This window comes from Cotesia glomerata, linkage group LG6 (assembly GCF_020080835.1).
Source record: "Cotesia glomerata isolate CgM1 linkage group LG6, MPM_Cglom_v2.3, whole genome shotgun sequence".
Taxonomy (NCBI): domain Eukaryota; kingdom Metazoa; phylum Arthropoda; class Insecta; order Hymenoptera; family Braconidae; genus Cotesia; species Cotesia glomerata.
Window position 1 is genome coordinate 18535542 of NC_058163.1, and position 25934 is coordinate 18561475.

Here is a 25934-nt window from a genome sequence, read left to right on the forward strand (position 1 = left end):
AAGGATGTTTGGGAGTCTTTTTTCTGGCGTGATTGTCTCTGGTCCGGTTGTTCTGGTGTTTTCAGCCAAGTTTGAGGGCCGCCTAGTGACTGAATAAGCGAAGACAGGATACTTTTATCGAAGAGGCATTCCTCACTAAGTGGAATCTTCTTTAAAGCTCCCTGAACTTGTTTATTTGGGGCTTCTGCTATCAGGCATTCTCGCCTAGCATCGATGCAGGAAGCTCTTTTCCCGCAGACGATCTGTAACATTTTCTCAGAATTTTTAAATATAGCAGAGGACGGGCCCAAATTCTGCGTAAATAATTCGTGCACCGCCTCTGGAGTACATGCCTCCCTATTAGTAAAGGACCAGTTAACAATACCTTGTAAGACATCTCTTATTAGCTGATTTTGGTTGAAGATTGCGTTCGACATACCCGCGAGGACTCTTTCTGTAGAGCATATCGGATCTCTACCCTTATCTAGGTAGCATAGTTCCTCATTTACTCTCAGCTCGGAAAACCCTGGAACAGCTAAATATTCTTTTAGTGTTTTAGAATACCTAACCTCTTTCCAGTCCTGTGAGCCAAATTTCTGTAGTTCTACTAGCTCCTTTAACCTCTCTGGATCCGTCTTCCGCAGGACCCTTCGTTCGTCAACCTCAGTTTTACATTGGCCTAGTTCTAGAACCTTCGTTGCTTGTTCTCCGGGCACAGTGAGAAATGTCGTGCCATTTACCTGATCTTGTGGCTCTTGTTCCTGAAAATCTGTTGGTTACCTGACGTGACTAACTCAACCAGAGTATTGATCTGCTGCTGTAGCTGTCTAATTTGGGCACTCGTGCTTTCTCTCGTGCGTCTTCTTTTAGGTGGTGGGCTAGGTAGGCCCCGTGAGTCCGATGAGTCCACGCCCTGAATAAAAAAAAGCATTGAGACAAAGAAAAAAGTATTGAAAAGTATTGGATTGACTAGAAAACCAATACTTTTCAATACTTTTTTCTTTGTCTCAATATTTTTTTTTTATCAGGGTACCTCACTCCACTGGTCTAACCTACTTTCCTGCCCCGTCCCCGGATTTTGGGAAATTGACGATTTATTACCTTCGTCGTTACTCATTTTGACACAGATTTATTCACTAATTTTTTTAGTAATACTTTACTTAGGTTTAAATGCTTGAAACAAGGGTAATTTATATGTTTGTTTAAATTTTATTATTGTGGCGTCTCAATATGGCGAGAGTACTCAACACTATGGAGCAAAAACGCCGGCAAATCCGGCTTTCAGTTGATTATAGTTGGTAGTATCAGCTTAAGACTTTAACAAAACACGAGAGATGGCGTCTAGATAAGGGGAAAAGGCGAGTACTTCAACAGCGTCTCTCATAGGGATGCCGTGTATCGGCCAGAGAAATATAATATAATATTTTATATATATACATAATAATATATACCTATACATTTTATTCGCTGAAAACCGAGTCCATTTTATTTGTTTTGATTATTTCAAATATACAATAAGAATCAAAACAAACGTGTATACATAATAATGGAATATAAAGTGTCAAACTTGTTAGTGAATATTGATAATATTTGTCGTGTATGTTTGACTGAAAATGCTAATTCACTGTCGATATTCTGTCAAAATGAAACAGATGAAAAATATCGCGATCTTTTAAATAAAATTCAAGAGTCCGGTGGTATTAAAATCACCGAAGATGATGGTTTGCCGACACTTATTTGCTCTAAATGTATTAATAATATCAACATTGCATTTAAAATTCGTCAGCAATGTCAACGCAGTGATACCCTGCTAAGATTATATTATAAAAAATTAAAAGAGTCTAACCTCAAAGTAAGTCAAATATTTTTTTAAATTGTTTATCATGTTTTTTTAAAAAAAATTTTTCTTAGCTCTTACTCATTTCATTTTTTAATTGCTAGACTATACATTATCAAGAAACTCTCCAACCAGAGTTAATTACGCCAGATATTTCACAATCCAGCCAAGATCTGTTTAACTACTTAGAAATCCAGTGTATGGACGTCGAAGAAGTTGTTGTTGGTCAAGAAGAGGTCCCAAGTGTTGAGAGTGCTGGAATGATTGACGACGAGCCACCGTCCTACAAGTTAAAATTGCAATTACTTGAGATTGGCAGTACAACGAGCAGTTCACCGATTGCAAACTCGCCAAGCTCGCGTACAAAAGCTCAGAATAAAGTATACCCCGAGCATCTAGGAGCTTTTGAGACTTTAGCTTTTGATCCGCTTCAGTTGCCGAGTGATAAAAAATATACATGTTCAATCTGCGCTCAGGCGTTCGAGTCATTAAAAATATTAAGACAGCACCGAAAAATTCACAAAGATGAATTATATGTTTGTAAAATCTGTCCTGTGCGTTGTTCTAAGGCTGAAGAGCTGGCAATTCACTTGAAATCGCATCAACTGACCCAAGCAGCAGTCGCAACTATTCAAGTAAACAATCACGACAATTCCAAAGACTGCAATGACTCCGATATGGTCGACGATCAGCAAAAAATTGATCGTAACAATGAGCAGCTACTCCGTGGCAAGTCACCCGACCTTCAAGATAATAGTACTAATCCTGTTAAAAATTCTATGATCAAAAGATTATCAACTAATAATATTAATACTAATAGTAGTAATAGTAATATTAACGGCTCTAATAGTCCTATCGTTCATAAATGTGAGATTTGTGGGCAAATATTTTCAAAAGAAAAAGGACTGATGCGGCACCGCGCTTATCACGAATCACGAGTTATTTGTGATATTTGTGGTAAAGTTTGCTCTAATCAAAATTGGCTCGAGTCTCATAAAAAATTAGCTCACAGTGGGAATACTAAGTCTGAAAAAAATACATGTTCTTATTGTAAAAAAACATTTTATTTTAGTGCTCATTTGATATCGCACTTGAAAAGAGTACACCGAGCTTTTTAGATAAAGAATTTTTAGATTTCATACTTTTTTATATGCCCGTTATTTTAATTTTATTTTTTTTTTCAATGAATGTAATACTAACATTAATTGATACATTATATATATATATATATATATATATATGTTACTTTTGGGACACCCATATATATATATATATATATATATATATATATATATATATATATATATATATACATATATACAGGGTGTCCCAAAAGTCACGGACGCCATTGTAGCATCTGATGAAAAAAATTATTCTGAGACGAAAAGTCCTTAGCCATTTTTCAATTAACCGCATAGATAATTAATTATTAATTAAAAATAACGTCTCTTTATTTGTTAGAGAGAGAGCGCCAGTGTCCAGTAAAGTATGTGCCAAACAAAGACACAACTAACTGTATAACTAACTAGTTTCTATAGCTAACGTAGTCACACATATTTACTTACACATTCACACGTGCAAGCGTCTTCGTTGGAACGCACTTGACTTGACACTAGCGCTCTCTCTCTAACGCATAAAAGGACGTTATTTTAATTAATAATTAATTATCTATGCGTCTGATTAAAAAATGGCTAAGGACTTTTCGTCTCAGAATTATTTTGTTTATCAGATGCTACAATGGCGTCCATTACTTCTGGGACACTGTATATATATACATATATATATATATATATATATATATATATATGCTATATATATATATATATATATATATATATATATATATATGGATATTTTAAATTAAGAGTTTATGTTCAAAAATATTTATGAGTTTTAAATGACAAGAAATCGCCTGTAATTAATATTTAAACTTACTATTAAATAATGATAATTCAGGTTTACTTTTAATTGTTAATACTAAAAATTAGATGAAATATTTTATTTTATCAAAAAATTATTTTAAAATAATGAGTATTCATAGAACAAAAATATGATGCTTTATGTTAATTTAATTATATTAGCTTTTTATTACTAAGTAAGATAAGTAAGCTACAAAGTAGTTATAGAAATAGGTTTTAAGTGTTCTTTCTTGTCGTGAAATAATTTTAAGAACCTAAAAATAGATATTTTTTTTTATAAATAGAAAAAAGAATAACAAAAAGTAATTCGTGTTGTGTTTAAATGTTGACTATTAACCAACATATTCCGAAAAATTATATCATTCATTTAAAAAGATTTGTTTAATAAATTTTTGGTTGATAAACTTGTTTTGTTTTTGTTAATTTACATTAAATAAATAATTTTCTTAATTCAATTAAAAGTTGACAGCTGCATTTAAAAAATCTAGCGGCAAAAAAGTCGATAAATTATCAGCTGAGAAAAAGTAAACTTAGCGACATCACACGTGCATTATCGTCATACATTCATATATTACTGTTGTTATTATTACCAAACTAATATATGTATACATACTTTTTTTTTTTTTTTTTTTTCAATGAAATAAAAAGATTGTTCTCAACTTGCAAGAGTTTATTCGCGTACAATTCGATCGTGTTTCAGTTCACGGTTGCTCAAGAAAAAAAAATAAAGAAAAAAAACATTGAGGCTCAGGGAAGCCATTGAACAAAGAAACGAACCAATATTTTTTGGATGTGAATTGACAATGGAGTCAACTATTAATGTGATGTTGAAAATTAATTGAATATTATGGTAATCTTCAATGTAAATGATTGAGTTACTAAACAAAAAGTACCACGAGATGTAACACAAGTACATCACTAATTGGATTATCAACATTTGTGGGTATGAATATCAGGTATTGTTAGGTTGAGAACCATTTTGTTTTAATTGTTTTTTATTGTCAATTTTTAAAAATATTATTGTTTTTATTTAATTATCAGTTATTTCATACAAAAAAAAATATTTTGTAACTATAAAAATAATATGAGATTTTTTAATTTATATCTATAATATAAATTTTTTTTTTACAGGTAAAATAGATATTTTAATAAAAAATATCATAATGACCGAGTGCTACCTGGATTTCGATAGAGTTTGTAGAATATGTTTAACAGAATCAACAAATTTAACATCATTGTATTGTAATGATTCGGTACCAGGTGTATTTCCAAGTTTATCACAGCGTATATCAACATGTGGGGCTATTGAGCTTAATGAAAGAGACGGATTACCATCGTTAATTTGTGAGAATTGTATTTATAAAGCAAGTGTAGCTCATGATTTTCGTGAACAGTGTCAGAATTCAGATGCACGATTACGTTTATGTTACGATAAACCAGCTCGTCTACAATCAAATGTAATTATTTAGTTTAAAAATTTTTTTATAATATTTTTTGAAGTATTTGCTATTATCGTTTAAAATTCATAATTATAGTTAAGGAATTTTTAAGTTGAATTTCTGAAATTAAACTAGTTTATTCATTTTAATTTCAAGAAAATTTTCAAAAATTGATATATGTATATATTAGGTTTTCAATTTTGGAGTATCAATTTATTGGAATTTCTAGAATTTCTACAGATTATTAAAAATTTTTTTTAATTAAAAAATTAAATTTAATGTTTAAATATGAATATTCTAAAAGTGATATTTAAAAGAATAATATTTTTAAAATATTAATTTTACGTTAAATTTCAAACCTTTTTTTCAAAATTTTATTTACATTTTTTTTTAATCTGAAAGAAAACTATTATTTATTCCTGATGTTGTTTTATTTTACATTTCATTATATATTTATTATATTAAAATAGTTGCAGGACTCCAGTACGCAAACAGAAATTGAAGAGAGAACGATGGCTAAAAATGTAAATTCAAATTATTTTGTAAAACAAGAAATTCAAGGGTTTAATCAAGATTTAAATACAATAGGTGTTTACCAAAATCCCCAAGTTGAAGTTACAAGCAATCAAATAGTTACTGACGATAAATTATTCCTATGTAATATTGACTACCAAACGAAAGAATTAGAAAAACAGCCAGTGCTTGAATCGACTCAGCATCAAAATCAGCAGCACCAACACCAACACCAACTCCAACATCAACATCAAGAACTCGATCATCAAGATATTCAACATCAAGTATTAATACCAGAGCAGCAACAAGTTTCTATAGCAGTCGCGATTGAAACAGGGCAACGATTACCAAATTCTGTTACAATGGCTGAAATGAAACCAGTGGTTGCACAATACGTGGACAACGAATTGTTGGTTAATAACGATGACAGTGTTGAAGACGAAGATCTTGAGGATGAAGAAGAAGAAACTGAAATTCCAGGCGACGGATTTAACAAAGAGCAAGATATTTCGATTGATTTACACGAACCTAAGTGGGAAGAAGAATCAGAGGAATTAGTGCCCAGCAAAAGATTGACGCGCAAGGCTAAGGATATTGCCGGTAAATCATACAGCGTTGATGAAATTGACGAAGATTTACCTGATAATAACGATGACGACGACGATGAGCCGAAATTCAAGTGTAAAGTTTGTTCAAAACGATACAACACATCGAAAGGCTTGAAAAATCATGCCCAAGTTCATGATAAAAAACACAAATGCCACGTGTGTTTAAAGTCATTTTACAACCTTGAGAATATGGAAAAACATGTAAAAATTCATGAAACTAAGCCTCATGCGTGTCAACTGTGCCATACATGTTTTGCTAAGCCGCAAAGCTTGGTTCGGCATCTCAAGAGTCATTCGGATAAAATTCAGGGTAGCAATAATAATAATATAAAAAGCAATGAAAACGGAACAATAACGATCGTAAGAACTGAAGATACCGAGGATGACGATGACGATCGTGACGGTTTTCAGACAAATGAAACCGATGAATTCGACAGTGCGCCTGGTCTGTACAAGTGCAGTGAATGCAATCAGTTTTGTTCGACTTTGAAGAATCTCAAAAGACATTCATTGATTCACGGTGATAAAAAATATTCCTGTACGGTTTGTAAAAAATATTTCTTCCGACCAGATACACTGAAGAAACATGCTGAAAAACATGGTCATGGTTTACTGGACAATTTGTCAGACGAGAACAAATTGTATGAGTCCGATGACGAGACATTCAATCGCAGTAATACGCTGGCTAATAATATCAACGGCAATGGGACCAATGATACTGATAATAAAAAAATTGACAGTGATGAAGACGGTTCTGGGGAGTACAAGTGTCAGCATTGCGACAAAGTTATGGCAACTAAAAAAGGATTAAGACGGCATGTGTCGATGCATAAGCCAAAAGCAGAGCCAGTAACCTGTGAAATTTGTAAAAAAGTGTGTGCTAGTCAAGCTAGACTGGTTCTTCATCAAAAAACACACAGTAAACCTAAGGAAAAAGTACCGCGGGAATATCTCTGTCATATATGCAGTAAAGTATACCCAAGCAATTCATCACTGACCTATCACATGAGGACACATACTGGAGTAAAACCGCATGTGTGTCAAACATGTAACAGCGGTTTTACAACAACGACCAGTCTCGCTAATCACATTCGAATCCATACTGGTGATAAACCCTTCGTTTGCCACGTATGTAGTGCTGCATTTGCTGTAAGCTCGGCCTTCAGACGTCACTTAACTCGTCATACCGGAGAAGCCAATTATCTTTGTAAAACTTGCGGCAAGGCATTCAAAAGACTCAGCACACTGAAGGAACATACCTACACCCATTCGGGAGAAAAACCTTATGTTTGTAAAACATGTGGTGCTGCTTACAGCCACAGTGGAAGTTTATTTGCTCATCAAAAACGTTGCAGAGTACAGTATGGTGAAATGGTTACTTCTGAGAATAATCATTCGCATGTACCACATCATATTCACGTTAATAATGTACAGACAGCGGTCAGATCACTTGCAGTTATCGGACAAATGTTTTAATTATTTCATTTTATTTTTATTATTATTATTATTATTATTATTATTATCATTTATTATTCACTTATCATTGATAGATTGGTATTTTTACAACATTTATTACTGTTGAGAGGATTATTTTACGAAAAAAAAAATTACTTTGCATTAGTATAGTGAAATTATTATTTGAATTTAAATGTCAATCTTTGATTTATAAAAATGATACGATATTTTTAAATTGAGATAGATTTAGTATACGATAAAACTGTAGATATGATATTGTTCTCCATATCGATTCAGTGAGACTGGATTGTATAATTAATATTGTAATAATATTAATAATAATTATAATTATAACTATATTATTTTTTTTAATATTTAAGATATTACCGAATCGCTGCCTCATCAAATCTATAAACTATTGAATTACGAATATTGTTTTTTACTCAGTCTGAATAATGATGACGGCTTCATGTAGTGATTTTTACTTTAAAAATTTAACAGAGTTTATTCATTTTATTAGAATTTAATAATAATAATTGTAGTTAATATTATGCAGCTTAAAACAATTTATTGTACTGTACAAATAAGTAGTATAATTTTTTTTATACTACAATAATTATAAATGTTTTTTGTAATAGTCATTTTGTAACTCTTGTAGAATTTTTTTTCCAGTTATTGGAAATTTTATATAAGAAAAAAAGTTTTAATTAAAACTGCGATGTGAGAACGATTACTTTTAATATATGTTTTACTGAACAAAAATGATCATTATATGTATACTTTTTTCTATAAAGTTGCTTCAATAATTTTTATGACTTATTCAATTTATTTATTCTGTAGTATAAAAATTTTAATAATAGTCATTAATATGGTCTAATTAACATTTTAGAAATTAATTTTTTTTTAACTAAATTTTACGCATTTTACATTTTCAGTTTGGCTTTGGATTTTGGATTTCAGAAAAAGTTATGAAGTAAAAAGTTTATACAAAACCACACAATACATATTTTAAAACAATAGTTTCTTTTATAAAAACATCTGGAATTTTATAAATCATTTCACTAAAATACCAGCAATAAAAATGATTTAAAAACTCGAAAACTTTAAAATTAGCATTATTCTATACTAAATAAAAATTTACTTTACACGATTATTATTCAGGTGTTTAAATTAACACATTAATTTAGTTTTACAAATTTTACAGCACTAAAATAATATTTATTAACCATCATTACTTTAATCGGAATCAGATTCTTTTGAGAGCTTCTGTACCCGTCGCCATACTGATTGCCTAGTTCTGTTTAGTCGTTTAGCTAAAACTGCTTGTGGATGCTTAACTGTAGGATCATTTATTGTTTTTAATATGATATCATCTTCTTCTTTAGTATACCTGCAATAAGAAAAATAGTTGTATGTATTTACTGTTATTAGTTCAATTCGGCTCATTCTTCCGAAACAAATTTGAATTTCAGTTTTATTTTCTCAGAAATAATAATTTAATATAAAAATTCCTCATATAATAACTCTGCTCATGCAGATATTTGTCAAAATAATAACTCTAAAATAAAATATAAAACAAAAAAAAAAAAAAAGAGTATGTTGACTTAAGAATTGTTGTATCAAAAAAGATATTATCTGAGAAATTATTAAATAAGATAAGACTAATGATCATTAAATTTACCTGCTTTGCTTGTGAGTCCCATATAAATTTTTAAATCTTCCAAAGACACTGTAAAGAGAACGATTAGGCAACCCATGTGCTAAAAATTGAACGAACTTTCTTCGTTCTTCAACTTTCGAGATGAAATAAAAACCTTTACGTTTCCGGAACGTAAACGGATGGACTAAAGATCTTTTCCAATCATGTACCTAAATAAGTATTTATAATTAATAACTAATCATTATATGTACATAACATCCGTAATGCTGGTGGTGATAATATTCGATTTTATAAATTACTTTGCAAAATTTTTTCCAATTGTGAACAATCCGGTTGTCTTCATCTGAAGAGTAAACTCCAAGCTTCAAAGGCGCATATTTTTCAAAACGTTCTTTTTCTTCTTTGCTAAGTGGACGAGTGCCTGAAGTTTTTTCTACGTTATGTTGTGGCAAGACATGGTGAATTAGTTTTACTACAAGATCTGATAGTTGCTGAAACAACAAAATATATTGACGTCAAACTTTAATTGAAGACTTGAAAAAGTGATGTGAAATTCACTAACCTTTGACTCACGTATATTCAATTGCTGGTATTGAAGTTCATCTCGCTCATCATCAGACTCAGTCATAATTTTCGCAAGTTTAGGGTGTTGCTCAAATATTGACTTATGTCTTCTTTTCCGTGGTAGTGTTTCTTCTTCGTCATAATCTTCATCGTCTTCTTCATCGGAAAGTTCGGAATCTGATATGTTTTCTTTCACTTGAATTCTTTGTTCTTCAATTTTCTTAGCGATTGTATTACTTTTCGGCTCTTCTTCTCTCAAACTTTCTTCACTGCTAATCGAATTATTTGAATTAATTTCATTATCAGAATTCGACTCATTATCACTTTTATTATTCAACTCAGTCTTTTTTGGGTTCTTAAATTCTTTAACTTTTTCTTCAATCACAATTTCACCAGATTCAGAACTCGATTTTTTCTCCTTTTTTGAACTTTTTTTGACGTTTTCTTTCGACGAATTCACAGTAGAATCAGATTCCGATTTTTTTTTCTTCTTTTTTAATTTATCGACATCCTCGGTAAGTTCCTGCTTTTCGAATTTAATGTTGCCAGATGAAGGGTCTATATTTTCATCTCTCCTTTCTTGTTCCATTTCTTGTTCGTTTGATTTCTTAGATTTCTTTTTCTTCTTCTTTTTCTCAGTTTTGGCTAAGCCTACAGATTCTTCACCCGAATGAGACTCCATTTTTATCGACATATTTGTTGAAGTAAATTCATTAGTTGACTCCTTCACCAGCTCATTGTCTTCAGAACGTTCAATATCATGTTTACGTTTTTTCTTCTTTTTTACTTTATCATGAGTGTCTTCTTGTAAATTCTGATTTTGAATTAAATCATTTTCAGAAGATTCTCGTAGACGTTTACGTTTTTTCTTTTTTAAAGTTTCATTTGTTTCAACTGTATTTACATTACTACATTCTTCACTATTTAAATTATCAATTTGCATAGAATTTTCATGCAATTTCTTCTTTTTATTTTTTTTCACCTCAGCTTCATCATCAATTGTACTTGGATCAACTCTCTCGAGTTTCAATCCGTTTTTATTTGGCATTTCCGTATTTAAATCTTGATCACTCTCAATATCTTTCTTCTTTTTCTTCTTCTTTTCTTTTTTTACATATAGTTCATCAGGCTGATTATCGACAATGGGTTCTTGTCTTATATTGTTAAAAACTTCATTTTCATCAAAAATATTTTTTTTCTTTTTTTTAATTTTTTGAACTTTTCTATCTTCTTCACTTGCCAACTCTTTTTTTATCTTCTTTTTCTCAATATTAATATCCGATAACTCATTCGTCTCAGAATCAATTACTTCAGTCTTAATTTTCTTTGGAAGTTTAACATCTGTAAAAAAAACCATATTTATTGCAAAAAAAAGTACAACTAAAAATCGAATTAAGCTTAGATAATTTATAATTAACTAATTAATTAATGAAATCAGTAACTAGAGCAAAAAACTTGGTACATAAATGGTTTTTTACGTTTAGTTAAAAAAATTAGGGGTAGTATGAACTCCAACAATTTTTTCAGTCGAAGTAGTTAAAATAATTGTTATTATATTTATTAAAAATTTGGAAAAATATATACTTTTTTTTTCAAGTTTCTTACTATTTACTTTCTTACTTACAAATATACTTTTACTATTCAATTTCATTTTTTACGACACTATTAAACATTGAAATGATTCTCGCTTCTGTCGCTGATTGTCTCGTACTTTTAAATTCATATTCATTTCAACTCAAAAAAAGCATTCATTAAAAAAAAACAATACAAATTATTTCGAAGAAAATTGATGATTAATTCATTTTTGTTCTTCTAAAAATTCCAGATTTTATAATTAAGATTTTTCAGTTGTTCTTATGGTTTTTATATTCACTTTCTGAAAACATTATATTACGAAAAAATAAAAAATGACACTAAAATCAGCAGACACGACCTTTTTTTTAGATTTTATATAACAAATATATTAGTTTTAGAATACTATTAAAAAAATTGCATTTATAATTTTTACATTTTTTATATGTAGAAATGTTTTTATAATTTTTTTCGTCGTAGTTTATTCATTAACAAATCATGTCAATTATCAAATATCTCTCGATTTCTGTACCATAAAAAACATTATTTTCTATTTTTAAAAAAGTCCAAAAATTTCTTACCATTTTCATAATTTATTTTATTTTTATTGTTATCAGTACATTGGGAGTTCTCTGGGGACAAATATTCTTGTGGCAAAAAACCCGTTTTGTGTTTTTTGTCATTTCGTTTTAATTTTTTTTCACTCATCTTTGAACGATTTTTTATGCCAACTATTCCTCAAAAATTTAAACAAACAATTTGTAAAAATTGATTTACAATCAGTAAAAAAATTTTTTTGACAATTTAATCTATTTAATCTATCAACAGAACACACGTGGTTATGTTTTTAAGGTTACCAAAATATATTTGTATACTGTCATAAAATTAATCAACAGTCGATATATTAACGCAAAGTATAATATATGACCAGAAGTTTCCTAAAACTTCCACGAGAAGCCAATAAGCTCCTCAAAACACTATAGAAATTAATTTTGAGCGGGAATAGTAAGTTAGTACTCATATGTACACAACCACAATACTTGTATCTGGTGGCCATTGACTCTTTTGTATAGTCTATCAGAAATAGCTTGGAAAAAAATTATCTGTACAAAAGTAAATTGTAAATGTCACAATTATTATTAAAATATTATTTTAAAGTAACAATCAATATTGTATTAATCACTTGTAATTAAATTTTTAATGAAATAGAATAAATAATTATAGACGGAACGTAGAAACGTGAAAGTCAATAGGAAGCAAGACCAGAACTTAAACATGGCCGATACATCAAAGAATGTTGAAAACTGCGAAGAAGATAATTCAGTCACTATGCTGGATGTTTTGCAAGAAGCAAACCAGCTTGAGGAAGATGCCAATGCTGTATTAGGAGCATCCGATGACGGCAGCTGTACTTATAATAAGGTGAATATATTTTTCTCTTGTTCTTAATGACACTCCATCTTGTTTGGCTTTTGTAAACTCCTCTCTTTTTTATGTAATATTTTTGTTAAAATATTTAATTGATAATTGTTTATGGTAATAGGGCTACATTCGTCAAGCACTTTATGCTTGTAAAACATGCTGTCCTAATGAACAAGACCTAGCTGGTGTCTGTTTAGCTTGCAGTTTCCATTGTCACGAAGGCCACGATTTTGTTGAATTGTACACCAAGAGAAATTTTAGATGTGACTGTGGAAATACTAAGTTTGGAGAAAAAAAATGTTCATTAGATCCTGTAAGTATATTGTTTTTTTTTCATTTTCTTTTCTTTTTTTTTTTTTTTTTTTAAATATCCAATTATTATCAATAGAAAAATGTGAATGGCTTGTTAAGACAATTTGTTTAATATAAATATAATACTTAAGTGACAGACATTAGAAATTTTTTTTATAATTTTATAGCAATGAAATTGTTATGAAAAAAGTGTAATAGAAAAATTCTACATGTGAAAATTTAAAAAAATTGTTAGTGGATACTTTTTAAAGTATTTTTTTTATTGTAATGGATTTATTAGAAAAATTGTAAACATTGACAGTTGTCAGCTAACTTTAGTATCATATATAAGTGTTTTTAGAAATATCAAAGTACAATCATGGACATTAATTTAAGTATGTTTTTAAATTTACTAGAAAATAGCCGTTTGTAAACTAAAAACTTTTAAAACTGAAAATGACTCCGTTTATAAAATGAGTTGATCATTAAAAAAGAGAATACTAAATAATGATTAATGAAAATGATGCAAAATGTAAACTTGAAACAACATTAAAATGTCATAAAATAAAATTCAACCAATCAAAAAAAAGAAAAACGTTAATAAACTCGATAGTAAAGCGAGCGAATTTAAAAAATTGACATTAATAGAATAATATATTTTTAAATACGGCTAAGTAAAAAAAAAGTCGTTAAAAAAAACTGAAATATAAAAAAAACAAACAAATGCATATCTTGACATTAGAATAAAAATAATTTTAAAATAAAATATTTACGTAATGTTGACATTTGTTAAAATTAGTGCATCGTGAATTTTGCCAATTCAAAACTTAGTCACGTGAATTCAGCCAATAGTAAACTTTGCGATTCATGAAATAAGTGAATGCTAAATTTTGTTAACAATTAAAAGTAGCAGATTTTTAATTTTAACGCTTATTAATTTATCTATTATATTTATTTCCGATATTTTTGAAGTTATAAAATTTAGAGACAAAAGCCTTTTCTCAACAACAGGTCAGCCGAGAACTAATTTTCCGAAATTTTACTTACGAAGAATATTACGGAGCTGAAAATGATAGAAAAAATTCTTGTAAGGAATAAATCACGGAGGCTTGTGTATTGTGTAATAATAAAAGATTTTATTTTAATTTTTATTTAATTATGTACACATTCATGTATAAAAATATATTTTTTTTTATTTTTAAAAATTATATATACTGACAAGTTGGTATCTTGCCCAATAGAAATTTTTGAAGAAAGTTTTTGGACATTGATTTCACCGAGTTCAAAATTCTGGGCAACCTTGTGTCAGTATATATAATTTTTAAAAATAAAAAAAAATATATTTTTATACATGAATGTGTACATAATTAAATAAAAATTAAAATAAAATCTTTTATTATTACACAATACACAAGCCTCCGTGATTTATTTCTTACAAGAATTTTTTCTATCATTTTCAGCTCCGTAATATTCTTCGTAAGTAAAATTTCGGAAAATTAGTTCTCGGCTGACCTGTTGTTGAGAAAAGGCTTTTGTCTCTAAATTTTATAACTTCAAAAATATCGGAAATAGATATAATAGATAAATTAATAAGCGTTAAAATTAAAAATCTGCTACTTTTATAAACCGCTGAGTTTACAAACGGCTATTTTCATTGTTAACAAAATTTAGCATTCACTTATTTCATGAATCGCAAAGTTTACTATTGGCTGAATTCACGTGACTAAGTTTTGAATTGGCAAAATTCACGATGCACTAATTTTAACAAATGTCAACATTACGTAAATATTTTATTTTAAAATTATTTTTATTCTAATGTCAAGATATGCATTTGTTTGTTTTTTTTTTATTTCATTTTTTTTTAACGATTTTCTTTTTACTTAGCCGTATTTAAAAATATATTATTCTATTAATGTCAATTTTTTAAATTCGCTCGCTTTACTATCGAGTTTATTAACGTTTTTCTTTTTTTTGATTTGTTGAATTTTATTTTATGACATTTTAAGGTTGTTTCAAGTTTACATTTTGCATCATTTTCATTAATCATTATTTAGTATTCTCTTTTTTAATGATCAACTCATTTTATAAACGGAGTCATTTTCAGTTTTAAAAGTTTTTAGTTTACAAACGTTCAAGTTTACAAACGGCTATTTTCTAGTAAATTTAAAAACATACTTAAATTAATGTCCACGATTGTAGAATTAAAATTTTACTTAATATAGTAAATTTATATAAAAATGAAGTTAGCTGACATTTCAAAATTTTTAGAAATTTTTTATTGAAAAAATTTCAATTAAAAAATTAAAATAAAAAATTTCACATGTAAGAAACTTGAAAAACTATAAGTGCAATTTTTTAGAAATATCTTTTTAGTTGTAATTTAATTAAAAAAAAATTTTTAGACGTCTGCTAACTTCAGTGTCATAAATTTATTTATTATTTTATTTTATTTTATTTTTTTTTTTCATAATAAATGCTACATATTTTAGTCATTTACTGAAGCATTATTTTTAAAATTTATTACTGACTAGTTGCTTTGCTAAATAAAAAAAAAAAAAATTACTTATTTATTTTCCGCTATTTACAATTAAATCTAATTTAAATACAACTTAACAAGTTTCGTTTTAATTTGAAAAATACTTTTAGTTATATTTTTTCGAACTTTTCCAATTAATCGATTCAATTTTAAAGAAATACCATCAAAAATTCTGAAATTTATTTGAAATTTCTGAAGCATTTTTTTAAACCCATTCAAAGAAACAAATGAAACGTCGAACATAATTTCCAAAATTATAAGGAATATTTAAAAAAAATTTGTCAATACTTTTGAGTTAAATTATTTTAAATGACATAAATACAAATGATCTTTATTTATATGAGTACAAATAAAGTAAATAATTGAAATGTGACATCTAGAAATTAAAAAAACTTTATTTGATCGTAAATTTTAAAAATCAGTATTTTAATCTTGTAATTATACAGTAGAACCTCTATAACTCGAACTTGAAGGGAGAGACAAAAAAATTGGAGTTATAGAGTTTTCGAGTTGTAGAGGGTTTCAAGTTAGGCAGTAACTGGTTTCATCAAACTGTTTCGCAACATCCTTTTTTTTTTTACTCATCTTCACTGCTTTACTGTTCAATACTTTTATTAAGAAAATTTTCTTATACAAGAATTAATGTTTGATAATTTTCAAGAATATATATTCTTAGCTCAAGGACTTGTTAAATTGATTGAAATAATTTTTACTTAATTTAAATAAAGTTATTCTTTTGTTTATCTATTACTCAAAGATAAATATTGATGCTTCTTCTCTTCAGAAATCAATAATTAGTAATAATAGAATATTTGGTCGTCATCGAATTTCTTGAACCAAGAAATTGTTAATTAAGTAGAAGTATTTTTTTTTCTCAGTAAACGGTATGATAATTTTACAATTGCCAACAGAAAACCTGACGTCAGCTATGAATTCTATTACCATTTCGTAGAACTAATAATCCAAATAAGATATTTACATGCTGTAATAATTTTTAATTCGAGATAAAGAGGTCCAAGTGTATGTATTCGAGTTATGGAGGGTAAATGTACAGAAACAGCTTGTAGGGACTCTCTAATTATTTCGACTTATAGAGGGTAAAAATTTCGAGCAACGGAGGTTTTACGGCTTGAAGGGAAGGGGATGAAACATTTCTTCGAGTTGCGGAGGTTTTCGACTTATCGAGGTTCGACTTAACGAGGTTCTACTGTAATACAACGAATTGTTTTTTCAAGTATCAATTACTAAAAGTATTAATGAAGATACTTAATTAGAAATATTGAAAGTAACTAAAACAAAATTTAAGACAGTTTTTACCTTCAGTATTATATTATTCATTATTTTTTTAATAGTGCAAAGCAGTCGAGAATAAAGAAAACAAATACAACCAAAACTTCAAGGGAGTCTACTGTACCTGTTCAAGACCGTACCCAGATCCTGAAGATACGACTGATGATGAAATGCTGCAGTGTGTGATTTGTGAGGATTGGTATCACTCCAAGCATTTGGGTAGTCCCGAAGAAGAGATACCCGAGGACGATTCATTCGAGGAAGTTATTTGCAAGGATTGCATGAGTAAGCATGATTTTCTCAGGAATTACGCCGCCAAGTATTCCTCTAGCAAAACAAAGAAGAATTCTGTAAATAACAAAGAGGATGTTGACGTTACAAGCCCACCCTCAGAAACATGTACAATGCCAGAAAAACCGTCCACGGAAAAAACTGGTGCTTGTTTCTGGATTGAAGGCTGGCGCTCATTACTCTGTGTTTGTGAAAATTGCAAAAAATTGTACGAAGAACAACAGGTTAGTTTTCTTCTTGATCCAACTGACAGTGTACAGGCTTACGAGGAAGCCGGCAAAGTTGGATCCAGTGAGTCTCAGTATGAAAAGGGTATGAAAGCTTTGGCGTCGCTTGGACATGTTCAGCAGGTGAACGCCATTGAAGAGTACAATAATATGAAAGAAAGACTGAAGGAATATTTACAAAAGTTTGCTGAAAATAAAAAAGTCGTCCGTGAAGAAGACATTAAAGAATTTTTCTCAGGAATGGCGTCTAATAAAAAATCTAAAGTTATTGTACCATCATTTTGTCGCTAATTTTTTTAAATTATTGTTTTTTATTTACATCATTTTTATCAGTTTTTCATTTTGATATTTACATTTTACTTGGTATTTTTCGATTGTAAATTCAGCATTGTGTAATGTAATAAAAAAAATGAAAGGAAAAAAAATTAATGGTTTTTATAACTGATAAGTTTATTATCAATCATTAGTATACCCTGGATGATTTTTTGCTTGCACAAATTACTGTGAAAAATTATAATGATTGCTCAGTAATTAATAATTAGTCATTAGTAATTATCGAAGTGAATTAATTACAATTATTTAAAATGTTTCTGTACGTATAGGCAAAACAACTAATGGCTCATTGAATTTTGGTTTATCGGCGTAAATAGACCAAGTTCTTTTAACACAATCGAATATTCCAGTTGCTATCGTCTTAACGTAATCATCTGGTCCGAACTCTTGATAAACACGGTACTCGTTATCTGTTTGGTCGGTGAGTATTTCTATGACTTCACGGCGAGTTCGAGGTCGCGGATGTCGCAATATTGCTGTCATTCGATGTTCGCTACTTGGTATAATAACACCGTCTACTTCGGGTACTTTTAATCGAAGATATCTGCAATTATTGTTCATAATTAGACGGATGTCGATTTCAAATGAATAAATGTACTTATATATTTAAATAATTAATGCTTACTTATTGCAGTGAAATATATTTTCACCGGGACTAGCAGTAAGAATACTTAGTTGTGATTCATCTGAATCTTTTTCAACTGGACCAACTTCAGCGTTATGAAACATTCTATCGCCTTCTTGCTCTAAAAATGTCATGTTCACCGAAAAACCTTCCGCGGCGCCGTATCCTTTGTTTCTCAGGGTCTGTTGAGCTTGAACGAAATTTTCTACGCCAAGAAGAGCTCGAGCTAAGAAATATCGTGCTAAAATATTGTTTTGTTTCATTAATATTTATATAAGTGATAACTAGAAATAAATGAATATTCATGATATTAAGTCATACGAGTTTTTCCTGATCTCAGCGTTTTTGCACTCAGAGTGTTGATACTGAATACTAATCCGTGATAATTATATCCCATTGTGTAGCCAGGAAGAAATCCTGCGTATGAGAGAGATGAAAATTTTTCTTTTTTGTATCCAGGTTCGTTTATGTCTGCGCAGACTATGTACCAATAATTTAAAGTTTCACTCAAAGCATCTTCGTTGTGTCCTAAAATTTCCTGTGAATAAATTATAATTAAGATAATAATATTTTTTTATTTTTCTAACAATATATTATAAATAAAAATCATAAATATCAACAAAAAAATTATCTGTATCTGATAATAACTTGTAGAAAAATACTTTTAAAGTAGGATTCAAAATAAAAACCGCAGTAATACATTTAATTCAGTAATAACTTTTTTTTATAGTTATTTCAAGCTATAACAAATTTTTTTTAATTATTAGTTGATGCTTCACATCTTGATATGCTGACTTACTGTCGTATCTTTTTTATGGCAAATTCATGATGTTATTTTATTTTATGTTTTATTAATTTCTTATTCATATCATTTTATGTCGATTAAAAAATTGAATTTATTGTCCAATTATCTTTAAAAATCTCTAACAATATTTGTATCTAGTTTTCTTCGAAGAGTAAAAATTTAATAACCATTTTTCATAGTATTATTATAAATAGAATTAAACAAATTAATAAAAAAAAAAAAAATCTCTTTTGCAATTTTTTACAATTAAATATTCAAATTTTTCTATCTATCTTAAATGACATTTAAAATAAAATAAATTATTCTTTAACACTAATATAATATTAAATCAATGCTTTTTAAAACATTTAGTATTTGATAGATAAATGTCCTTGAATTAATACAGGTTAAAATTTTTATTTGTATTACATTCATTAATAATTATTGCGTTACTATTTAGACAGACATATGATAACTAATGTATGGATTAAACATTCATTTACTAGCAATATTTGTTAAGAAAAATTATTGAGCAACTTAAATTTTATAACAATTAAAAATAAATAATTAACAATTAAATGTAAGTTATTTTTTGTAATCAGTAATCACTTAAATATCCTCGAATCATATAGTCTACTGTCCCTACTACGAGGTGTTTGGCAACAAAATTCTAAACCGGACAAACTTAATTGATTTTTATGTAAAAAAATGTGAGGAATTCCATGGTGCTATTTGCCAAACTGCATGAGTAACAGCAAATTAGTTATTAGCAAAAAGGTGTGCAAATCGATGCTAGGTCATACTTTAATCGCTATTTATATTATAGTTAATAAAGATGATTGCCTGAAATATTTTTTTTTGGCAAGCCCCATTATTGGTTCATACGAACCAACCATTTTTTTTTATAAAAATCAATTAATTATTAGTCCAAAATAATTAATAAACTTTTACAAGCGAATGCTAACAGCTGAGTGAGTTACCGACGCAGTCCGCGCAGCTCCGAGCGACTGGCGGTGATGCGCGCGCAACTGTTTCGTTCAAATCACTCTTCTAGGTGATGTCTCTGATAAAAATAATTTAACGTGATAATAATTATTTAAGTATAAAAATAACTACGAAAACCATTTATACTAACTTATACTATAATTAACTATTTGCAATATTATAATTAGTTTTTAACGTCGTCATTAAAACAAATTAAAATATATTGTAGCCTTTTGTCAAATTAAAATCAGAAATTTACTTTTACACTTATAATACTTTACTTAATTTCAGAATTTTTAAATATTTATCGAGCTTTGTAATTATATAAAAGATTTTAGTAACTGTTCGTGGCTTAAAAATAGAATGATGTCTAAGTTTCCTGGTATTAGTAAGTATAAATGATTTTTTTGCAGTAATATTTACTGATAATTAATTAAAATTTTTATACTTAAATATTGAATGAGTATAATGTCAATATTAAAAGTAAAAATAGTAACAACTATCAGTTGAATTTAATATTAAATAATTATTATCACGTTAAATTATTTTTATCAGAGACATCACCTAGAAGGGTGATTTGAACGAAACAGTTGCGCGCGCATCACCGCCAGTCGCTCGGAGCTGCGCGGACTGCGTCGGTAACTCACTCAGCTGTTAGCATTCGCTTGTAAAAGTTTATTAATTATTTTGGACTAATAATTAATTGATTTTTATAAAAAAAAATGGTTGGTTCGTATGAACCAATAATGGGGCTTGCCAAAAAAAAATATTTCAGGCAATCATCTTTATTAACTATAATATAAATAGCGATTAAAGTATGACCTAGCATCGATTTGCACACCTTTTTGCTAATAACTAATTTGCTGTTACTCATGCAGTTTGGCAAATAGCACCATTGAATTCCTCACATTTTTTTACATAAAAATTAATTAAGTTTGTCCGGTTTAGAATTTTGTTGCCAAACACTTCGTAGTAGGGACAGTAGACTAATAGATTTAAATTATTTGCTAAAAACTTGTTCCGTTATGTAATAAAAAATTAAATTTAACACAAAAATTCATACATTTATTCAATATTACAAATCGCTTCGAAAATAATGTAGGCCGTACATTAATTAATTTTTTTTAATTCAATTTCAATTACACAATATTATTCCTAGTATGCAAATATAAATTTCAGGTATGCCACTTTATCGCATTTTTTCAAACATCTAAATTATTACGACTTACTCACTAAAATTTCCTACAATTATATAACTATTCGATTAACTATTAATAAAAAAAAAAAAAAAAAAAAAAAAAAAAAAAATAATTATACCTGTCCAGGATAATTGCAGACAATAGATGAGCATCCAACAGGCTGTTTAGTACTCGCCATTTCTCCGTTGACGACATTGGGAACAATATCATCGAGATGCATAAGAAATAGCTGAAAAATAAATAATTACAATAATCATAATTGTCACAATTGATAAACCGTAACCACTATCAAGGTTGAGAGTAATAAAAAAAAAAAATAATAATTAGATGTCAGATAAGTATCTGTGTAAAGTCAAGATATGTCTACACGTGGCAGTCTTACTCATTAGTCATTATATTTAACATCTTATTGCAATAAAAATAGCTTTGAATTACCATATTTATGAAAATCATATCATAACTCATAACTAATTGCAATCGCTCTTTGGGAAGACAACTAAATTTGATTATGAGATATTGTACTTTATTATTATTATTATTATTATTATTATTATTATTATTATTATGTTATTAAATGCTCAGGGGGGTTGTCCCCGAAGTCCGACTCTCCGAGGGCCCAGCCTGAGCTCCATCCATTACTGCTGGACCACTCCGCACAACAAGGCGGTTAGCGGCCACAGCAGGCCAAAGTCATTTCCCTAAGTAGACGGAGGGAACCTAATATTACAGCCTTCTGCATCCTGACAGCCAAGAACTCAGATTTTGACGTGCAAGCTGGAACTTTGGCAAGTGAGGATACAAAAGACTGTTTCATCCCTCCAAGGACGCCAACGATTAGGACGACTAGTTTGACACGGTAACCTGGGTAAAGTTTGCCAATTTCAAATAGGAGATCCTGATATATTTTTCTTTTGTGCTCTTCTTTGGCTGAGATGTTGTGTTCAGCCGGGGCCGAGAACTCAATGACATAAATGTCACGAGTGGCCTTGTCGAAGAGCCACTTATTATTATTATTATTATTATTATTATTATTATTATTATTATTATTATTATTATTATTATTATTATTATTATTATTATTATTATTATTATTATTATTATTATTATTATTATTATTATTAATATTATTATGGTAATAAAAAATAATGAAACATGAAACTTTACCTTGTAAAATGGTACATTTGCACCAGCAGCTGTACCTTCAATTTCCCGTACATATTGCGGAAATTGTTTTTTAACGCACTCTAATGTTTCATCGTAGACTTTTCTTCCTTCTTCAGTGCTGTACGCCGCCAAATATGTCTCGTTTAGCGGTTTGTAGCAATCTACAAACTCGTTTATTATTTTAGCAAAGGTACGACCCTGAAAGTATTTTAGAAAAAATGTTATTACATTTATTGTTAATGAAATAGATAATATATGGCGAAATAAAATAAATAAGTTAAAACAGGTTGTCGCGAATAATTAATGTTTAGAACGGTGGAACATACACACTAGGAGTATGATTTTAATCTGAGTGTCAATAAAGTAACTGGACAATAACAATATAATGTTATAATATAATATATAAATTTAAAAAGTACAGTGTTTCAGGGTGTATCAATTATCGATTGAAATAATTTATCGTGATCGTTGACGTGCTTAATTTATTATTTAACTGTCTATTTTTTATTTTAGTTGACCAATGAATCATTTTACAATTCAATCGTTATGTAATAACTTATTAGGTGAGATATAAATTTTATACCGCGGTATTAAATTTTATAAAAAGTTGATTAGTCTAAACTATGTATTGATAAAGATAACAATATAAGTCTGATATTTTTTAGTGAATTTATTTAAGATAAAATTTATTTTATTCAGAATTGAAAAAACAGTTTATTTGTTCTGCTCCACTGTTTACGCAATGAATATTTTATTTTCTTCGGTGGATTAGTTAAAAATATTTAATCCTTGTAAATTTTATTATTTTAAAGGTATATAACTTTTAAAAAATTATCGAGGTGATAATATAATTTAAATCTTTTTGTGATGATAAATATATGAGATATATTTTTTCACTTCATATTTTTTATAATGTTTTTATTACTGTGTGTATTAAAAAAATAATAACTTTTATAATTTAAACAGTTATATGTATCTTTATGAAATGAATACATATCAGGTTTTTTACGGATGAAATTCAAAACTGTGGTTTTATACGTTGCATAGTTTAATTCTATAATGATCAGTACAAAATAAATTAAAAAAATTTTTTGGTTCTATTATTTTTTTGTGTGATCTCTAATTTTCTCAACTTATAATTTTAAAAAGGAGAAATATATTATCAATATACCTGTGGAAATTCGGTAAATTTTAACGTGCAGTTCTTTGAAATAAAATTTTTTGTGTTTTATCGATTTTAGATCTATATGATAACTGTATATTGTAATTGTCAAAACTAAAAAAAGAAAAATAAACTATAGCTCAGCTTATTAAAAAAAAACTACAAAATTATTTTTAGATAAAAAAAATTGAACTGTCAAAAATTGATGATCCACAGTCTGATGTAAATAAGTGTATTGAAACTAAGTAAAACTTACACTTGGAATGTTTAATTTCTAAGATATGACCACAAATTTTTTACCCAAAATCTACATTATTTTTAAGTTTTAAAATATATAATAAATTATAAGGTAAACTTTTTGTAAGAAATAAAATTTCAAATAAAAAAGTCCTTATTAATTTGATTATTTCTCCCAAACTTAACACAAAATTTCAATTTAAAATCACAATTGACAATTATTTGCTTACAAAATAATGTAATTTTAGATATTATACCGAAATTTCACACCGAAAACTCACACTAAATCAATACCTTCAAACTTTTGAAACTATTTTCACAACCAAAACTTCTTATAGCATCTTATCAATTTTTTTCTCATAGTAGGCGTGTGTAGTATCAAATAAATTAAAAGTATGTAATACTTTAACAAAAGTTTTTTTAAAAAAAATAAATTCTGGAAAATTAACTTACAATATCAAAACCAATTTCATAATGAGTTCCTCGAGTGTAAATTATTGGAACAGCATTTCTTCTTCCAATATCTTTCTTAAATTCACACGAATCGTTATTACATTTTATAATTGTTGCCATTTTTTAATTAAACAAATATTTTACAAAACGTGCTTAGCAATGTTTATCAGCACAAAAAATAAAACTTGTAGTATCGAGATAGTTGTTGATAGATACTCGTTTGTAAATAAAATGAGTGAAAATTTTTCTGAACTTCTGAAACTTGATAGTCAAAGTAAGTCAATAACAGTTTATGTTTATGCTACTGATAATGATAACAAGGCCTCGGTGCTTAGATACTAATTAAAAGTTAACCGATGTAATGTTTTAAACTAGTTAAGAAAAATAAACATAGATAAAAATTTGAATTTAAGAGTTAAAGTTATTTTGAAACAGGAACAAAAATAAGCAAAATTAATTTAGAAAAATAAATAACTAAGTTAAGATTTAATAATGACGAAGGTTCAAACAAGACTGAGATCTTAAAGCGTTGGAACCATTTACGTGAATGGACGGAGGACACTAATATGCCTAAGCTCTTATCGACTTACTCCCTGCAAAAGCAATTCAACTGGCCCGAGTACGAGAACGAGTACGAGTACAAGACACGGCTTCTATTCGTTGTGCTGTAGTAACTATTGTCATTTATAATCTTAATGCAATTACAACCTTGACTCGAGATGTTTGATTGTTGATTTGCCTCCCAAGGATTATGTTTATAAACTTAAATTATCTAATGTAATAAAACTTGTGACGTACTTGCTCGATGTCATTGTTGATGAAGTCATAAATCTCTTTTGAATTTTTATCCAATTTTATTTGTTTCTTATTTTCTTATAGGTACTATTACCATCTAAATTACGTAACTTTTATTCAATATATTGCATTAATCAGTTCGCTTCCATATATAGAATTTGTATGGAATTAGTCACCTTGATTAGTCGATTATTTATTGATAAAATCTCTTAGTTTGATACTCTAGTGACAGTTGATAAAGATCGGCAATCTACAGTAAGCATCAGCGTGTAGATCATTTAATTACTCATTATTATTCGCTTTTTGGTACACTTTTACTATTGTCTGACTTTACTGAGCTTTTACCACTGCTGATAAAACCTTTATCGATCATTTCTAGAATTTTTCATTATAAAATATATTCTTCAATTTCATTGACTTTAAATTATCTAAAATAATTATTGTAATATAATGTTTTGAAAAAGTATTTTAATTTTATAAATCAAATTTACAAATTTATATTTTGCATTAAAAACAAATATTGATATTTAAATATTTTTAAAAATATGATTTAAGTAATAGTCGTCAAAATTTTTTATTAAAATTAAAGGAACTG

The 25934-nt window shown here is 28.4% G+C and overlaps 5 protein-coding genes across 12 annotated transcripts; 3 read left to right on the plus strand and 2 right to left on the minus strand.

Annotated features, from left to right (window-relative positions):
- The first annotated feature begins 1433 nt into the window (after window positions 1-1433).
- LOC123267266 (zinc finger protein 62 homolog) lies at window positions 1434-3025 on the plus strand. The gene is made up of 2 exons (XM_044731820.1): window positions 1434-1831; window positions 1921-3025. Exons 1-2 carry the CDS (start codon window positions 1526-1528, stop codon window positions 2932-2934), a joined length of 1320 nt encoding a protein of 439 aa, XP_044587755.1. The 5' UTR covers window positions 1434-1525; the 3' UTR covers window positions 2935-3025.
- Window positions 3026-4356: 1331 nt separating this feature from the next.
- On the plus strand, window positions 4357-8313 carry LOC123266948 (zinc finger protein 665-like). 3 transcript variants are annotated; one of them, XM_044731395.1, is made up of 3 exons: window positions 4357-4691; window positions 4867-5192; window positions 5651-8313. In XM_044731395.1, exons 2-3 carry the CDS (start codon window positions 4899-4901, stop codon window positions 7769-7771), a joined length of 2415 nt encoding a protein of 804 aa, XP_044587330.1. In that variant the 5' UTR covers window positions 4357-4691; window positions 4867-4898; the 3' UTR covers window positions 7772-8313. The 3 variants fall into 3 exon arrangements, with proteins under 3 accessions (XP_044587330.1, XP_044587329.1, XP_044587328.1); XM_044731394.1 differs by having other exon boundaries at window positions 4357-4678; window positions 5645-8313; XM_044731393.1 differs by having other exon boundaries at window positions 4358-4691; window positions 5645-8312.
- A 504-nt stretch (window positions 8314-8817) lies between these two features.
- Window positions 8818-12416, minus strand: LOC123266649 (myb-like protein X). 2 transcript variants are annotated; one of them, XM_044730993.1, is made up of 6 exons: window positions 12128-12416; window positions 10709-11315; window positions 9973-10666; window positions 9710-9901; window positions 9432-9619; window positions 8818-9140 (listed from the first exon to the last, which is right to left on the minus strand). In XM_044730993.1, exons 1-6 carry the CDS (start codon window positions 12252-12254, stop codon window positions 8987-8989), a joined length of 1962 nt encoding a protein of 653 aa, XP_044586928.1. In that variant the 5' UTR covers window positions 12255-12416; the 3' UTR covers window positions 8818-8986. The 2 variants fall into 2 exon arrangements, with proteins under 2 accessions (XP_044586928.1, XP_044586927.1); XM_044730992.1 differs by having other exon boundaries at window positions 9973-11315.
- A 127-nt stretch (window positions 12417-12543) lies between these two features.
- LOC123266652 (putative E3 ubiquitin-protein ligase UBR7) lies at window positions 12544-18018 on the plus strand. Of its 4 annotated transcripts, none has more exons than XM_044730996.1 (4): window positions 12544-12659; window positions 12756-12968; window positions 13090-13281; window positions 17148-18018. In XM_044730996.1, exons 2-4 carry the CDS (start codon window positions 12822-12824, stop codon window positions 17892-17894), a joined length of 1086 nt encoding a protein of 361 aa, XP_044586931.1. In that variant the 5' UTR covers window positions 12544-12659; window positions 12756-12821; the 3' UTR covers window positions 17895-18018. The 4 variants fall into 4 exon arrangements, with proteins under 4 accessions (XP_044586931.1, XP_044586933.1, XP_044586935.1 ...); XM_044730998.1 differs by having other exon boundaries at window positions 12550-12659; window positions 12771-12968; XM_044731000.1 differs by having other exon boundaries at window positions 12570-12666.
- Window positions 18019-18028: 10 nt separating this feature from the next.
- LOC123266651 lies at window positions 18029-25245 on the minus strand. 2 transcript variants are annotated; one of them, XM_044730995.1, is made up of 7 exons: window positions 25135-25245; window positions 24545-24805; window positions 22693-22890; window positions 21647-21757; window positions 18883-19099; window positions 18562-18802; window positions 18029-18480 (listed from the first exon to the last, which is right to left on the minus strand). In XM_044730995.1, the coding sequence occupies exons 2-7, from the start codon at window positions 24662-24664 to the stop codon at window positions 18183-18185; spliced, it is 1185 nt and encodes a 394-aa protein (XP_044586930.1). In that variant the 5' UTR covers window positions 24665-24805; window positions 25135-25245; the 3' UTR covers window positions 18029-18182. The 2 variants fall into 2 exon arrangements, with proteins under 2 accessions (XP_044586930.1, XP_044586929.1); XM_044730994.1 differs by lacking the exon at window positions 25135-25245 and having other exon boundaries at window positions 24545-25081.
- Window positions 25246-25934: the final 689 nt, after the last annotated feature.

Bases quoted from the DNA above. Each gene is read 5' to 3' on its own strand.
- LOC123266651 (XM_044730995.1), bottom strand. From the start codon at position 24,664: ATGGCAACAATTATAAAATGTAATAACGATTCGTGTGAATTTAAGAAA. The intron at 18,803-18,882 runs GTATGACTTAAT...ACAATATTTTAG, and splicing joins GCTGAGATCAGGAAAAACTC to CACGATATTTCTTAGCTCGA. The intron at 18,481-18,561 runs GTAAGCATTAAT...CAATAATTGCAG, and splicing joins AATATATTTCACTGCAATAA to ATATCTTCGATTAAAAGTAC.
- LOC123266948 (XM_044731394.1), top strand. From the start codon at position 4,899: ATGACCGAGTGCTACCTGGATTTCGATAGAGTTTGTAGAATATGTTTA. The intron at 5,193-5,644 runs GTAATTATTTAG...ATATTAAAATAG, and splicing joins CAGCTCGTCTACAATCAAAT to TTGCAGGACTCCAGTACGCA.
- LOC123266652 (XM_044730996.1), top strand. From the start codon at position 12,822: ATGGCCGATACATCAAAGAATGTTGAAAACTGCGAAGAAGATAATTCA. The intron at 12,969-13,089 runs GTGAATATATTT...TTATGGTAATAG, and splicing joins GCAGCTGTACTTATAATAAG to GGCTACATTCGTCAAGCACT. The intron at 13,282-17,147 runs GTAAGTATATTG...TTTTTTTAATAG, and splicing joins AAAAATGTTCATTAGATCCT to TGCAAAGCAGTCGAGAATAA.
- LOC123267266 (XM_044731820.1), top strand. From the start codon at position 1,526: ATGGAATATAAAGTGTCAAACTTGTTAGTGAATATTGATAATATTTGT. The intron at 1,832-1,920 runs GTAAGTCAAATA...TTTAATTGCTAG, and splicing joins TAAAAGAGTCTAACCTCAAA to ACTATACATTATCAAGAAAC.
- LOC123266649 (XM_044730992.1), bottom strand. From the start codon at position 12,254: ATGAGTGAAAAAAAATTAAAACGAAATGACAAAAAACACAAAACGGGT. The intron at 11,316-12,127 runs GTAAGAAATTTT...TTTTTTTTACAG, and splicing joins TAAAATAAATTATGAAAATG to ATGTTAAACTTCCAAAGAAA. The intron at 9,620-9,709 runs GTAATTTATAAA...ATACTTATTTAG, and splicing joins ATTGGAAAAAATTTTGCAAA to GTACATGATTGGAAAAGATC.